Below are 17,662 nucleotides of genomic sequence, written 5' to 3'. Positions count from 1 at the left end.
GGGGTGGGGGGATTGAAGGGGTAAGGTGGGGGGTGGCGATCTTTGTTGCTGACGTCTTTGTCAATTTGATTGATTGTGTGTGTCTGTCTCCCTCTCTCTCCTCTTTCTCTCCAATCGATGTCAGCTCAGTTATTTTTATATCTGCTCTCAGAATCAGAATTCTGATTGGTGATTGTGCGTGTGTCTGTCTCCCTCTCTCTACTCTTTCTGTCCAATCGATGTCAGCAAAGTTAGTTTTTTTTTTCTTCTTTTCCCCTTTTCGATTTTATTTTATACCTGCTCTTAGAATCAGAATGTTGATTGATCTTTCTTATGTCTTCCAGACATCTTATTCTTTCTTCTCAAGGGAGAGCGGAATATATATCGAATTCATCTCTTTGTCTTTCCTCTACCACTTTCTTCTCTGTGTAGGAAGTTGGCAGAATGTTTAAGACGCTCATCTGCCAGTACAGAGTCCGTGAGGGTCTGGGTTCGAATCCCGCTCTCGTCCTTTTATTTTTTTTTTTACCAAGTTTGACTGGAAAATCAAACTGAGCGTCTAGTCATTTGGATGAGACGATAAAACGAGGTCCCGTATGCAACACGCACTTGGCGCACTGAAAAAGAACCCACGGCAACAAAAGTGTTGTCCTCTGGCAAATTCTGTAGAAGAAATCAACTCTGATAGGTACACAAATATGTATGTTTGCATGCATTCAAGGCGTAACTAAGCGCGTTGGGATTTGCTGCTGGTCAGGCATCTACCTAGCAGATGTGGTGTAGCGTATATGGATTTGCCCGAACGCGTTGACGCCTTCTTGGGAATTTGAAACTTAAACTCTGTGTTCCATAATTTTGTCAGTATATGACCAGCTTCTCATAAAGTGAACCGTTGATTTCTTTACTCTTAGATTCCGTTACTCGTCAGTCACCAGTCAGTTGTCACGTGTATGATAATGACCGTTTGTCTGTCCTGTCTGTCTGTCTGTCTGTCTCTCTTTCTCTTTCAAATTGAAGGTTTCGTTCGTCGATGTTATCTTGGCATGCAGTGCAGACATGGTGAACTCTACAATTGTAAACAGCCTATGACTTGTTTTTATACGTATGGAATTTGAATCTGTGGCAAAATGTGTCAAAGTGATCTGTTAGCTAGTTAACAATCCAACCGATGTTGATTAATGATAACCTCGTGTCAGTTAACCCCAGCCTGTTAACGTGATGTCATGTTGGCTGCAGTGGCTTACTGGCTTTGGCGCTCTGCTCAGAAGCGAGGTTCTTGGGTTCGATTCACACAAGGATCTGGACGTCTGCTTTACGCTCCACGGAAGCTTTGAGTGGAGGTCTGGGTGCTGGTCTTGCGGATGACGCGACAAAGCGAGGTCCCGTGTGCATGTGGAGCATGTTGCACTAAACGCACGTAAAAGAAGTGACGGAGTTGTCGCTCGTAAAATTGTGTGGATAAATCCGCTTTGAGAGGAAACGAATATACATGCAGACAGGAAGGTTTAAAAGAGAGGAAGAAGAAGAAGAAAAAAAAGGTGATGGATAGCTCTGCACTGTGCTGACGCGTTCTCTCCGAGGATAGCGATGTGAATTTAGCATGGAAATGTGCTGTGACAGGAAAGTAATGCAGTGCAATAGAACGCACTGCAATACAGCGCAATGCCATGCAAAGGAGGTGGTGCCAAGGTATGCGCCGCGAACAAGTATGTTTGATGACAGTTTGGTGGTGATGAAGGACAGTGCAGTGCAATGCACTGTAGTTTAGTGTTTGTCACGGCGTTTGTGTCGGTCAGTCAGGCAGGCCGGGGGAATTTCCACTCGAATGGGCACAATGACCATCTGGGTGAAGATTCAGTCCAAAGGCACGGGAGCATTATTGTTTAAGCTGCTGTTCATGAAAGATGCACTCGCCTTCCAATCATACCAATGTGTGTCGTGTATTTCCTGACGCAAGCAATTGGCCTGAAACCTGAATTATGAACGGAATGGACCGCTATTGATCTGCGCAGACGGAATGAATGCGTCGCTGACGTAAACATAGCTGAGGGCTCGCTTCTCTGGAACATTTTGAAAACAGCAACGACGTTGAACAACACAGTCATAAGACTGTAATACGAATGATTACAGTAAGATTATAATATTTAAAGATAATCATATATGATATAATTCTGTTCATTACAGTAAGATTATGATATTCAGAGATGTAGATGATGCAGTGCTAGCGCTGCAACCCAACAACGTGACCGAACTAGGCGCAGAGTTCCATTGTCTCCCGAGACAGACAGACGCCAACAAGATGATGCAGTGGTACCCTCCCACTTCGTGATTGTTTATTTGTGTCTGTCTGTGTCTTCTGGATTTTTTCTTTTCGTTTTTAAACAGAGTCTGTCTTTTCACACACACAAGCCCTATAAGTAAATGCTTTGAGAAGAATTCCCCGACTCCTTCAGATTTCTACCCTTGCTCCTCCCAGCACACAAGATTCCCCTGGCCCCTGTGGCAGGCGGACGGTCTCAGAGAAAGGGGCAGCATATTGGACTGTAGCAGAACCGTCAGGAAGTTTCCGTGATGGATCTTATGCGGCAAATGGACACGGCCCACAGAAATGATGTCGGCCTTTTTCTTCTTCTTCTTCTTTTTTTTGGGGGTGGGTGGGGGGGGGGGGCAGGATGGGAGGGAGTTGAGGAGCGACACAGAGAGAGAGGGGGTTGGTGGAGGTGGGAGGGACTTGAAGCTGGTCCCCTTACCGTCCGTCCGTCGTGGTCCTTTCCGTGGAAATGATTCCTGGCATTTTTGAGGCGAATGAATGAGAGCTTAGTGCGCGGAGGTGTCGGGAGGGTGGCGGGAGGCCGGAGTGGAATTTATGCTGTAATGAAAGCGCGACAGCAGCGTCCGTCCGGCACGGACGGGGGCCAAATCCGCTTGATCCTTCCATTTTCTTCCCAGCCACCCCCCCCCCCCCTCCTGCTCCTCCCCATTTCCAACTCCTCTTACCTCCCCGGCCTCCACTCTCCTCTCGTGTCCTCTCCTCCCTCCGCAGTATTTCTCCTCCAGCAGCTCTTCTTTCTTCTCTCTGTGCTGTCTCAGTCTCCTCTTCTCCTCCCCCTCCTTCTCATCTTCCCCCTCCCTTACTGACTCTTTTCCTGCCCAGTATTGTCTCAACGTTGCCCTACTCTCCTCCCACCCCCCTCCCACTCCCCCTCCCCTGTCCATCTTCCCAACCTCTCTACCTCTTTCTGACTTTCTCCATCACCTCTCCCCCCCCCGACCCCCACACCCGCCTCTCTGTGTTCCCTTCACCACTGACGTCGACCACTGACCCCCTCCACCCCGATATCCTCATTCCCCCACCCCTCCCCCGTCCCTCCCTGTCTTTTCCTGACACTTGTCTGCGAGTTCCTGACCTATAAAGTCCCTGCGCTCTTATTGGATGGCGGCGCGCTCTCTTGGTCTGGCACTTTAGGAGGCGGTCAGATTATTTCCTCCCCAGTGCAAAATGTTTTGTCGAATCAAAGGTCTGCTTTCTTTCTTTCTTTTCCCCCACCCATCCTTTCTAGACAGTCTGGGGTTTGGTCCTGTGTTTGATTCTACCAGGAGACGGTTGTGTGATATTAAAAATGGACAGATATTGTGTACGTGTGTGTTCCTGTTTATTTGGCTGCTGGTGTGCAGCTTAAAAACAACAACAACAAAACAACATACTCACACACACACACACACACACACACACACACACACACACACACACACACAAAACAAAAACAACAACAACAACAAAAAACCCCACCACCAACAACAACCCCAAAACAAACTTATATTGATTTGAAAATAAAAACCGTATAAAATAGGCTTCACGAGGTGATATAACGAAGAGGAAATATTTGCGATTAACTGTCAAAATTTGTATTGGACATTTGTCTCAAAAGTGCAATGTCTTAATGAGATAATGTATGATGTTTAAATGGATTTCTTGGCATGGTGACAGAATTACGGAGTTACTTCTTTGGTTTGGTTTGATATGATAGTAGGCTTTTATTACCGCGCCTCTTTTTCAACACACACACACACACACACACACACACACACACACATACATGCATACATATGATACAACAAATCAGTGGTCAGCTAAAATGGTCTTGTTGCCGGCACGAGGTGGATGCAAGAAACTCCGAATTCTGCAGTGGAGTGAATGTATTTATTCATTTGTTTATTTACTTACTATTTTATTTTAACCCCAGCCACACCTGTCTAAGGCCTGACTAAGCGCCTTGTGTTACGCTGTTGGTCAGGCATCTGCATAGCAGATGTGGTGTGTGTGTGGTGTGTGTGTGTGTGTGTGTGGATTTGTCCGATCGCAGTGACGCCTCCTTGAGCAACGGAACTGAACTGAACTGAACTAATGGAGTGGTCCGCTTTTTACCAGCAGTACCTGTGCCGACCAGGTCAGTTTGCGTCCTCCGCGTCTCATCAAAGCCTGTTACCCACGTCCTGTGTGTCTCCTCGGGGCTGGCCGTGTTGACCCTGGGCTGCAGCTGGGCTGTGTCGGGGGGCGAAATGGACACATCAACACATTGCTTTGGCCTGCACTTCCTCTAGATGGTCAGGGGATGAGGAGGACGGGCGAGGAGTTGGGGGTTTGGGGTGAGGGGGGGGGGGAGGGGGGGGGATGTTGGGTAGAAAGAAAGGAGAGGGGTTGGAGTGGGGTTGGGGGACGTAATGTCGCAGTAGCGCACTTCGATCAGACGGTTGGAGGAAGTGCATTGCCTTGCCGTGTAGGTTTGCTGGAAGGCTACAAAGATCGAGAAGTAGGAGTTTAACAGCTTTCTCTCTCTCTCTCTCTCTCTTTACATAGCCCTGGGGCCTGTGTTTCTGCTGGACTGTCTCTCATTTAACACCCCCGCGTTAGGACCACACGGTATTCACAACGAATAAATACGAATACGAATCTGGTTCTGAGGCCTGTTTCTGTGACTGCGAGGATTATAAAAGCTGATTTCTCTGCCAGACCTCTTAACACGTGGCCAGTGAACGGGGGCACTGTCTCTGATGCTCCATTTTCCGCCTTGAGCTCCGACGTTATTACGAAAGGCTGTGGGAAAGGCATCCTGTGGAAAACTGAAACTGTAAACGATTCTGTCCCAACGGGGTGCGCGTGCAATCGGCATTCAGGTCTAGCTAAAAACAGAAAGTGCATGCTGACCGTTCCATCAGAGTGTCGCCTCACAAGAACCCCAGTTCGTTACAGGGGTCATCAGTTACAGAGATACGAGAGCCCTGACTCAGCGGATGAGGGGGGAAAATCGAACCGTTTTCACTCAGTTACGGATGCACTCGGTCTTACCGGTCACCGCGGACCCGGGAGTGTACTGTGTACTGGCTGACACTGTTTCTAACGTTTTCCACAGCTAGGGCATTAAACTCTTTTTGATGGTTCGTGTTTTATCTTCTCTGCGTTGCTTTAAATGTCAAAAGTTTGGCCAAGTTATGGCAGCTGCACTGAAAACCATTTTATGATACACTCTTCCAGACTTTGCACTGAGGAGCACGTGACAGGCAGCGCCTCAGGGCACACTGCTCGGGTATTCCGTCTTTGAACGATTGTCCCGTGTGACTGCTGGAGAACGTAATATTAGCACAGAGAAGAAAGGAAGGAAAACCCCTTTGTTCGCAGACGTGGAACGAGTTGAACCTTTTTGCAGGGGCATACTCGGTAATTGTCCAGAAAATATATATGGTCTTCATAGCTTGCAACACCTAAAGACTTAACTCCAGAGACCCCAAAGAAAACATTGTAGGGATGTATCATCTGAATGGCTAGCTGCCCAAAGCCCTGGCTGCTAGGCAGCCTGGGAAACCAGTCTTTTCCTTCTTCTACGTCTGGCCCAGACCCAGGGAGATCCAGCTGTATGGAGGACCAAGCGGTGTCATAGAAAGCAGTCGCTCACCTCACCGTCCACACTGTATGTCGCCTCATGTTATCCAAAGCATGTGCGCAGCAGAACGCAGTGAATAGAGTCCCCATGAACACATCTGCGCATGAAAAGCCCTTTGTCTTTTCGCTCGCTCTGGTGATCCTTTTTCTTCTCTCTTCCACAAGCCCCGTTTTCGTAATCTGTTTTGGCAGCAACGTCATTCCTATTTTTCTATTGTTTACAACTCATACCACAGTGAGAAATTCGTCACATTGTGTGTGTGTGTGTGTGTGTGTGTGTGTGTGTGTGTGTGTGTGTGCGTGTGTAAGACATTCTTGTTGTCTTGTCAAATTCGCTGTTTTGTATTGTGACGTTTTGAAATGAAATTCACTTTAAGCCAAACCGTCCACATCAAGTTCCCACCATCAGGAGTTAGCAAAGGGGGTTGGTATTCAAGGAGACGGGCAGAGAGTGGAGAGGAAGGCTTTGTTGTTGACTGTTTTGACAGATAACCACAGAGATGACGTGGAGCGTTAGATAATCATGCCCCATATTGAAAGTGTGAATAGCACCCATTGAAAGGTCAGTAGTCTCTTTGAAAGGCAGTGCAAGAAACGAACAAAAACCATTTTTTAACATTCTTAGCGATACGGTTATGCACGTGGTGTTTTTTAACGCTTGGAATTGTTTTTGAATTCATGGTTTTGTTTCAAGGGTTTTGTGGTCGCCATAGCTATAAGTTACACGGATTGACCTGATTGATATTTGGTAATCTCCAGATGGTAGTATAGTTTGTCAGTCATTGGCTGGAATGGAACCCAGGTTTGATTTGACCAAGGAGAGAAAATAAGAGAACATCTTTAGATTTGACTTCATCAGATGAGGGCAGCATCAGCGGATCCAGGGGACGTAAGGAGGGATCACTTCAGACAGGGGACTTAACTCTGGCAAACTCAGTGTCGGCCAATTCCTACGAGACATAGGAGGAATTATTCAGCGTCGTCATTAGTCGAACTTACATATAAACTTGAAACACAAGTCAGTTCACGAACCTATTTCATCCCCTCCCTACCCACATACCCCTCCTCCCACCCACCCCCCTACCCCTCCTCGCCCCACCTCTCCAGCCAAGCAGAAATTTTTCGCAGACGGGTACTGTCTTAGGAGAGGTGGATGGGAGGGGAGGGAGGAGGGTGAAGGGGGGATTGATCATCAGCTTGTCAACTTTCAGGGCCCGGGCTTCCTCAATCTCCAATTCAGCTTGACTGCCGACTGAAATTACTCTCAATTACTTTGCCATTCAAAGCTTGAGGAGCCCGGGCCCATTTCAAAGTCCGGGCCAGTTGGTGGAAAATGACTTTTGTGTCTTCGTCGAAATGAAAGACGGCTCGACGTCGTTCGATTGGTCATTTCAGGGGATTTGGGAGGGGGAGTTGGCCATAAGTCTCTTGCCAGCGCCAGTCGTGGCGGAATGTATCTTTCCGGTGATTTTCACTCGCTGGATCAGACCCGGGGTCTCTTGTCTCTTGTTTCTGAGTCTCTGTCTCTCCGTCTGTCTCTGTCTCTGTATCTTCCTCCCCTCCTCCCTCTCTGCCCCCCTCCTCCACCTCACTCCACCCCTTCCTCCAGAACAGACACGTCCTCACCCCATGTCTTGTCTGTTCATTTCGATTGGTAAGAAAGTGAGGTGGACAGGATGTCATTGGGAAAGATACCAGCGAGGCTTGAATTTGCCAGTTGGGTTCGATGCGTTCTTTTCGGGGCATTAGATGGGCACACACTGACAGGAGGGGTATATATATGTTGTGCTGACATCGACGACGATGGTGATGCCAATGATGATTGTTATATATTTCGAGATAAAAACAAAACAAAAACGAAACCATGAATAGCTGCTACAAGACAGTGACAAGGAAGCGATTCAGATAACTATAGCGCGCGCGCGCGCGCACACACACACACATCTCTCTCTCTCTCTGTATATATATATATATATATATATATATATATATATATATATATGTAGCCGTGTACCGAGTGGTTACTGAAGGGTACGGCACAAAAGACTTAACTAAATATGATTAATTGAAGGATAGACAAGATCCCACGCACAGGCCAGGAACATATAGAGGCCAGTCACAAATGGGTTTTTCTATTGTTTTATTTACAATATTCTAAAAGAAGAAGACTAAGAAGAAGAAATAATGAGAAGAAGACAACTAGGAGAAGAACTAAGAAGAAGAACTAAGAGAAGATAAAAAGAGAAGAAGACAGTGCCTGGAATGACATAAACAAATGTCATTAGTACAACATGTCAACACAAGTGAACAGTAAAGCACATGTATACATACTACATGGAAAGACTATCACTCGGGTTTGGGATACGCAACAACATAATGCATATGTGTGAAGACCAAACGCTGACATCAAATGACATTTCTAATACATTTAAATAGCTCAATTAAAGTGATTGAAGTGATGCTGACTTGGTGAAAGTACACTGACAGTATAGATTAGATAAAGCTTATACTGTGTCAAAGTGACTCAAATGAATCAGTGGATTAGATATAATATTGGCAAACTGATAGACCAGATAGTAAGTGAAGAACCACCATGGCTTAACCATTAAGTGGTGAATGAACTTTACGCACTCACTAGAACATTCTGGAACAAACTATCTGTGTCGAGAGACGTCACTGACTGTGACGTTAAGAATCAAATGGAATACTGCTACGAGCATATGACGACATGGCAATTATTTAGATCAGTCATAGCCGATCTGTGACTAACTTGTCAAAGCAATAACTGAACAAAGAATTAACTGAACAAAGCAATAACTGAACATACTCATATAAACACAAGTACTGTGTCAAATAATACAATTTACAAATCAACACATTCTACACACTAGTACTTACAGCGATACGTAGTGAAGTGTCAGCCGTTGTGGGGACACACACGACACACTGCCCGCGACACAGCAAGAGAGAGAGAGCAGGCTCTGGTCAGATGACTGACCAGGTATGAAATGACCACTCATCATTCACTGTGCCAATTTATGCAAGTTTAGCGGACCGCAAAGTGCGTCACGTGTGCTTGCAAGCAGATCGTCACTAATCACGGAGAATCCGATGACAATTGTGTTTGTTTAAAGGTGTTCAGTGATAGATTTCTAAATGATTCCTGAACCGATTTACGTCGGATAAGTTGCAAAAGAAAGAGCTCAACGCCTACTTTATAATGAGTGTAAAATGAAGTGTTGATTATTTAAGATGAATTTATAATCTTAATTTAAGTCACCTGAACAGGGTCAGTTTTAACGAGCTCGTCGCTGAAAATTACAAACTGCGTTAAATCAGTTTCACGTAGGCTAACATAAATGGAACAGACTTAAAGATGGAACTGCGACGATTCTTCCAGTATATAATACTAGTAGTTTACTGATCTGACAAAAGAGCTATTAATTAAATACTGTGGAACAGAAACACAAGTTTGCTCTCAGCCAATGACGTATCGCGACGCGACACTGGTCGAGCAGTTAGCAGGTGGTCTGGCCAGGACAAAATGATGTAAGCAGAGTGACGTCACATATACTGTGCAAGGGTTAGGACGGAAAACGTCGTCTGCTCTGGCTTGTGCGTGAATAGTGTTGGAGCAAGCATAGCGCGCTTGGTCACATATATATATATATATATATATACACACACACGCGCGCGCGCGCGCACGAACCCACACACAGACTGTCTGTCGCTCAGAAAGAGAGGGAGAGAAAGAAGCACGCTGCAATTGTTTGTCTCTGTCTGCTTGACCCGCCTTTTTCTTCCTTATTTTGTCGTTCTTTCGGTGTTGTTGTTATTACTATCATTATTTTATTCATTTCTGTATCCATATTGACTTTTTTTCTGCTTTCTTCCCTCTTTCCCTCTTCCAATCTTTTTCGTTCGTTCCTCCCTTCCAGTGTATCCGTTTGTTTCTCTTTCTGTCGGTGTCGTTGATAGAATACCTCGCCTTTTAGGTTGTTGTTTTCTTGTTGTTCTTTTTCTTTTTTTGTCTTAAAAAAAAAATATATATATATTTCTTTTATAGTTTCCTTTGCCACCTTCGTCCCTCTGCCCTCCCGCCCTCCCCCTTCGTCCTCCCAAAGTTCGTTCATCCCGTCTTCGCTTCATTCTCTCCTATTTTCGTTCCAAAAAACAACAACAGTTGCATCAACCATGATCACCACAATCACCACTACCACCGCCGCCAACGCCACCGCCACCGCCACCACCACCACCACAACAACAACAAGAACAACAACATTAACAAGAACAACAACATCAACAACGACAACAATGCAACAAAGAAACGAGAAGGAACAACAGCAATAGCAGCAGCAGCAGCAACAACAACAACAACAACGCATCAACAACAACAGCGCAACAACTACAACTAGAACAACAACAACGCAACGAGGCGACGGAGAAGGAATGAAGAAGTCGGCGCTTTTCGAACAATGCATGCTGTGGACGACTGTTTATTCACATGTCCGCTGACATTTTGCTGGCTCATGACAAAGTGTATTGGAACGATATGGATACAGCATGGCTTCGTTTCTGTCTGTCCGCTCATTGAAAAACAACAACAAAACAAACCTGCCTGCGAAAGGAGGGGTGTGCATGACGAGCGCGCGCGCGCCCGCGCGCCCACAGACACACGCACATGAATAGGTTTAGCATGCAGATACAATCAGACAGATAGACACAGATTTTATGGGTCCCTTTCTGTAACTGATTCTTTATCAACCACCTCCTTCCGCCTCTCGCCCTGTCTCCCCTCCGCTCCCCACCCCCGCCCCTCCCACCCAAAAAAACCCGGCCCCCACCCCCCTTGTCTCCTGATTCTGTCAGTCTATCTTTGTCGCTGTCTCTTTTCTCCTCTCCAGTCCCTCTTCTTCCACCCCCTTCTACACCCGTGCCCCCACCTCCCCCCACCGGACGACATCCCCCCGCACCCCCCAAGGCAAGTGACATTCTAGAGCCCATAATGAGAAACAGCGTTAGCGCATTAAAACGTCAGAGATTAGGTTTCGATTTATTCTGACCTTCCTCTCGGCTTGCATTCACAGCCTTTGTCGACACTGAGAACACACGCAGCCGGCCGGAGACAGACAGACAGACAGACAGACAGACGGACGGACAGATGGACGGACGGATAAAGTGAGAGACCTAGACAGATGGACAGAGGAAACAGGATGGACGAGTTAGGGGTGGGGGTTGGGGGGTTGTAGGCAGCAAGACACCTATGCGCGACAGAGAATGATCCAGACTTGTGGAAGTAGAGTGCATGACAAAGGAGGAAGGTGGTGGGGAAAGTGGAGGGTGAGAGAGAGGGGTGGGTGGGTGAGTGGGAGGGAGGGAGAGTGAAGGAGTGCAGACTTACGTGTTCGGTCATTTGGGTAGAAATTCAGTTTCTTGAACAAGTAGGGGAACAAGGGTGTGAATCAGTATTATTGTGTTATTTGGGAAACAGGAAACATCTCTAACCCCCCACCCCCCCACCCCCCCCAGCCCCCAACACACACGCGTACGTGTTTCAGTAAACACACACACACACACACACACACACACACACACACACACACACACACAGACAGAGAGAAAACCAAACAGATACACATACACGCACTTAAACACATACATACACACACACACACACACACACACACACACACACACACACTAGAATATGATAAAATGAAAACGTGTCAATCCATGCATCTGTCCCGGCTGATTAAAAAGAAAAGAAAACACAAAAACCATATTTGGAAACGAATGTATGCCTTCAGCGCTTGCTCAGATGAAACCTAACGAGCTCATTTATTAAAACCAGTAGAAACGCTGTACTTAGGGAGTTGGTTAGGAAGTGGTTGGTGTACCTGACTGTGTTTAAAAAAGAAAGGAGGAAAAGAAAATCATCAAAGGTGTCACTTGAAAGGACGTTGCCGTACAACATTTCAGTGGAGATGAGGTATTCTCCAAACAAAATAAGCACCATGCAATGGAGATTTTGAGATTCCTCTTTCTTTGATCTGTAAAAGCGTGTGTTGTGGCTGTGCGCTCGTTACCTGTCTGTCTGTCTGATGTTTGACTCTCTCTCTCCACCCAGCCCTGAGGTGAAAAATCAAGAGATATAGAGAGCGAGAGCGTGTATGTTTAAATCATTTTTGATTTTTCAAGATTGTGTGTGTGTGTGTGTGTGTGTGTGTGTGTGTGTGTGTGTGTGTGTGTGGCAAGGGTGGGGATCAAGTGAGAAATGTTTCATTTTACAAAAGAAATAATCAAAATCACACGACAAAAAAAGAAGTGTTCAAAACGAGGAGAGAGAGAGAGAACACTGAACACTGAACACTTTAATGTCAATAGCTTTACAGCCCTAATGACATGGGGGTTCATAATACAAATAACAACATGCATCAATAGTAATAATATTGAGAGAGAGAGAAAGAGAGAGAGAGGGCGCGCAAGCGGTAGCCTCCCTTTACTTGAGAAGCGGGGAGGAAACGACACCGGGATTTTCCTCTTCCCCTCCCCCCCACCCCCTCCCCACCCCAAGGATCGTTCAGGTCTCAGGGAGGGAAAAACTGAGAATGTGTGTGTGTGTGTGGGAGGGGGGGGGGAGCGGGGGGGGGGGGGGGAGATGGTGGTAGTGTGGGTGCATTGTGCACGCGTGTGTGTATGTGTGCGCGCTTGTGTGTGTGTCCGGGCGCACGTGCGTGCTTGCTGCCTTGTGCGTGCTTGTGTGCGTATGCATGCTTGTGCCTGTTTGTGAGCGTGAGAGCATATAAGCGCTCGCTCTTGTGTGTGTGTGTTTGCGTGTATGTGTGCGTGCGTGTCTGTGTGTGTGGTGTGTGCGTGTGCGCATGAGTGGTGGATAGATAACCATCGCCTTTGAAACAGTCACAGGCATGGAGTGAGCAGTGTTATTTAGTTGTTCATTTGAGTCCGCGGTGAATGGTGCGACACGTTCTGTGTGTTGATCTCTCTCTCTCTCTCTCTCTCTGTGTGTGTGTGTGTGTGTGTGTGTGTGTGTGTCTGTCTGTCTGTCTGTCTGTCTGCCTGATTTCAATATAGCGTGTAGACTTCCACCATTTTTAAAGCTGAACGTTTGCCATTATGATGGTCATGAATTATTTAATAGATTTTGCAAGAAAAAAAAACAACAAAAACACGAACCATGTTTCAGTTTTTTTTCCCCTCTTTCATTTATTTGTTTAGCATGCACTTAGCTCTTTTGAGACAACAAAAAAGTTATTGGAGGTGAACTGACGGAAATTCGTCATCAACTTATTTGTCTCATCTCCACGAGGTACTGAGTTTCTGTTGGATCCAATCACACCATTAATTGTAGGGGTTTTTTGTAGGAGCGCCCATCCCGGTTTGGTTCTTTTCTTCGTGTCATGTTCAGTTCTTCTTTTTTTTTTTTCTTTCTTTCTTTTTTTCACCCGTAGTAAAAAAATAATAAAAAAAAAATCCATCCTGGCCAATAATTTTGTTCGTGTGTTTTTTTGTTTGTTTGTTTTTTTAAAGGAAAAAAGAGACAACAACAACAACAACAAAAACAACAACAACCAAAAAACAAACTGTAATCACATACATACTTTTACGTTTTGTAAACAACTATAATTGCTTATACACTTTTACAATTGCACACACACACACACACACACACACACACACACATACACACACACACGCTCGCGCGCGCGGGGTTTTGTTTGTGTGTTTTTTGTTGTTGTTTGTTTGTGTGTGTGTGTGTGTGTGTGTGTGTTGTGCAATGATAACACCGGCTACCAGTCAATCTCTCAAAATCATATATTGAAATTTGGCTCTCCTGGAATCCTGGGTGCTGCGCTATAGAGCCATGTCAAATAAGGTAAGATACACCCAGGATTAACAAGAAAATAAAATAAAGTAAAAACTAGAAAAATGTCGAGGAAAAGAACAAAAAATCATTTTTAATGTCTTAAAAAAATTAAATAATAGCTGAAAAAATAACGTTGTAATGTCGTAAAAATTAAATAAAAGCGATTGAAAAAAAAACAAAAAAACCCTGTCTCTTCATGTCGTAAAAACTTGGGTATTTTGTATTTTGTTTTATTTTGTTTTTATATTTCTTTGTTTTGTTTTTCATGGTTGGGTAATCATGGAATCCTTCTACGATTACCTAGATTACCCCTGTAGATTCCATGATTACCCAGTCTGAGGAATAGATGTAGAAATTTCTGAAATTCCTCTCGGTGGCGTCATCAAGGTAACGGCATCAGAAAATTCTAAAATTTCCGTTCGGTGGCTTCATCAAGATAAAGTCATGGGGTTTGCCGCTCCGTTTTTAGATAGCTCGGAAACTCCGTATTAGTTCGTTAGTGCTTCCGGCTTCTCTTCATTAGGGGCATTCCTCGCCATTAGTTATTGTTTCTTGCCTTTCCTCATCGTTTTTATTCCTTGTCATCCGTTTTGTTTTATCCTCGTTTATTTTACACGGGCTTGCACTTGAAGTTTGAAGCCTGCTGGATGACGGGTCTTAGGGATGGAAATGCTAATGGCTCCCGGAAAGAAAGCAGACGGATTCTGTTGGGTGAAGTATAGAAGAGTGGTGTGGATGTGGAGGAGGGGTGAAGTGGGGGGGGGGGGGGAATAAAAAGGGAGGGAGGACGAGAAGAAACGGGTGCTGTGTACGAATAAGACTTTGCCTGCCACCCTCGCCACCACTTTCTCTCTCTCTCTCTCTCTCTCTCTCTCTCTCTCTCTCTCTCTCTCTCTCTCTCTCCACCCCCACCCTCCCTTCCCACTCCATTACTAAAAACCGCTGATATCACTATTACCATTAACTCTTTCCATACGAACGGCGAAAGAGACGACGTTAACAGCGTTTCACCCCAATTACCATCATCAAAATATTGCAAGCGGAAGGCTCTTATACTGAAGACGTGAATGTTGACAAAGAATACCATAATTCTGACGACGGAAGCTAAAGGTTGGGTCATTCAGACACCCACTGGACATCTGAGGAGTCTGTATAGAGGAGAAGAGAGGACTGGCCGTACTGAGTGGGTTAAATTGCTTGTCGCCTCATGGCGATAGTTTTCAGTAACCTCGTGTAAATGATTCTTACTTGTAGCACCACTTTTCCTCTGTATTTTTTGTTTTTGTTTTTAATCAGAATATTCTGTTAAACAGTACTGACGCGCGATGGTGGTCGTTTCATTACTGATGATTCCATTTTTATTGTTCACTGACAGCAGGGACAATATTTATGGTAAAAACGCTTGGGGGGAAATGTGTATACGAACCAGCACGTGTACTCTAAAAGAAACTGAAAGATTATGAAGCCCCCCCCCCCCGCGCCCCCCCCTCCTACCTCCCTCCACATACACACACACAGATATATGTGTGTGTGTATGTATATATATATATATATATATATATACATACATACATACACACACACACACACATATATATATATATATATATATGTATATATATATATATATAGAGAGAGAGAGAGAGAGAGAGAGAGAGACAGACAGACACACACACACACACACACACACACACACACACACACACACACACACACACACACACACAGAGAGAGAGAGAGAGAGAGAGAGAGAGAGAAATTCTACATGATGAACGTGGCAAAACTATTTAAAGAAAATGATAACGACAACAAAAGAGATACAAAACTGACCTTTCCTCAATGAGCGTGATCATCCTATCACACGAAATGTTACTTCCTTCAAAAACAAGGGAACAAGAAGAAGAAGACGAAGAAAGTTTGTTCTTGTTTTTTTTTGTGTGTGTGTGTTTTTTTTTCCTTTGCGGAACATCAAGGAAAAAACCCAAACAGACGGGGTGTGCATGGATTCAGCAGTACGATGATACGTCTTATACCTGATAATTATCATACTCGCCTACAGTCGTTTTTTTCCCCTACTCAATTATGTGAATCGCGTGCTTTTGATCATATGGTTAATGTTCGTCAGAAGGCACACACCATCCATCTTCTTCACCACCTCATCATCCAGGTGATAAAAATGGGCTGGAAAAAAACAGAAAAGAATACAAATGAAATAAATAATAAAGAAAAATAGTGTCACGTATATTTCTCGTGACACATGAAATTTCTTAAGACTGGGTCATGACATGTGGAAAAGTTGGGGTGTGAGGGGTGGGGGTTAATTTTTAAATCACCTTTTTTTTTACTGTTTTCCCGAAACAGTGGAAGCAATTCGTTTCGTTTGGATCCGGGAGAGACAGTTTATTTACCTTTCTTTTCTTGTCTTCTTTTTTCTTCTTTTTCGGATTTCTGTTTTTGTGTTTGATTGCTCCATTCTTTTCGTCAGAATTTTTGTTTTATCTACGACTACAGAATCTTGGGTTTGAGACTCAACTTTTATCATGCGACTGTTGACTTGTTGGTATAACTAGAATAGTAATTGTATTCATCGACGTGACCATTCTATTGTGTTTTGTAATTTGTTCAGCACTGTGCTGTCCTGTACTGTTGCACTCTGATGGTTGGTGTCGCACTGCTTTAGACTCAAGATGTTTTCATTTCTGTTGCTGTTTCAGATGGGTCTTAGCATATCCTGTTGGCTTACGCTTGGAATCGTTGGTAAGTCTGTGTGTGATGTCTGTCGGATGTCTGCGTATAATTAATTATAAAACCAAGTTTATCTTGTAAACGTGCAAAAACAGTCACCGAAAATTTTCAAAATCCTCTCGTCAGAACTTTTTCCACGACGAAAGTGTGGCCTTTTGGTGACTTGTAAGAAACAGGAAATGGAGATGCGCATGCGCACGCGGTTCTCGCTACAAATGACAGAGGAACCTCCACGAAAATCAGACAAACAATGTTTTGACTTTCCCTCTCTTCCCTCGCCATCCCTTCTTCCTCTCCCGCATTCACATTTTGCAGTGCGCTGTGGAATCGTGCGTTGTTACAGATGAATTGACTGCCTTCTCTTTGTTTCTGTTTGTTTATTGATTGAGTCTTATCAGAGCTGCCCTGCCCCCCTTTCCCAATACCATGCATGATCAAGTCATTTCTTGAAATGATGGTCGTTGCTTGCCTGAACCTTTTTTCTTCCACGACTATTTATTTCATATATATATATATATATATATATATATATATATATATATATATATATATATATATATATATATCTTTCTTTTTTTCCACTTTTGAATTAGCTTGACATGTAATTTTACGTCACTATTATATTTCAGCACGTTCAACACAGACTTGCCTATATTTTGATTTAGTTCAAATTTCCTTTGCGAGAATCACACCATTCTTCATCTTAGTGAAAGTTTTAATGTATCGTTCCGAATATTTTTGTCCTTTTTTTCTGGGTTTTAGTCCAGAGGGCCTTTGATATTAATCGTCAGAGTAACTTAATGCCAATACGCACTCTCTTGCAGAACAGACAGAAGATGCATGCATGCACCTACTTCACACACACACACACACACACACACACACACACACACACACACACACACACACACACACACACACACACACACACACACACACACACACGAGAGAGAGAGAGAGAGAGAGAGCTATGCATGCATTCACGGGGACACTGATTCGCGGACGCACGCACACTCACGTTCACGTTTGTGAACGCGCAGACACTTACGGACGTTCTTACTTCAAGTACTCACTCGCACACGCACAAACACAAACACAAACACACACACACACAC

At 44.5% G+C, this 17,662-nt stretch overlaps 1 protein-coding gene across 1 annotated transcript in view; it reads left to right on the top strand.

The window, feature by feature from the left end:
* The window catches only part of LOC143300578 (uncharacterized), a 181,965-nt gene that overhangs the window by 101,143 nt on the left and 63,160 nt on the right, over nt 1-17,662 (top strand). Inside the window, 1 exon segment of the mRNA XM_076614349.1 lies at nt 16,517-16,559. Within this exon segment, the coding sequence (XP_076470464.1) occupies nt 16,517-16,527 (11 nt within the window). The 3' untranslated portion in view covers nt 16,528-16,559.

Source organism: Babylonia areolata, chromosome 26, assembly GCF_041734735.1.
Source record: "Babylonia areolata isolate BAREFJ2019XMU chromosome 26, ASM4173473v1, whole genome shotgun sequence".
Classification (NCBI taxonomy): Eukaryota; Metazoa; Mollusca; class Gastropoda; order Neogastropoda; family Buccinidae; genus Babylonia; species Babylonia areolata.
The sequence above is the reverse complement of the archived record's forward strand: the minus strand, read 5'-3'. Positions and strand labels throughout refer to the sequence as shown.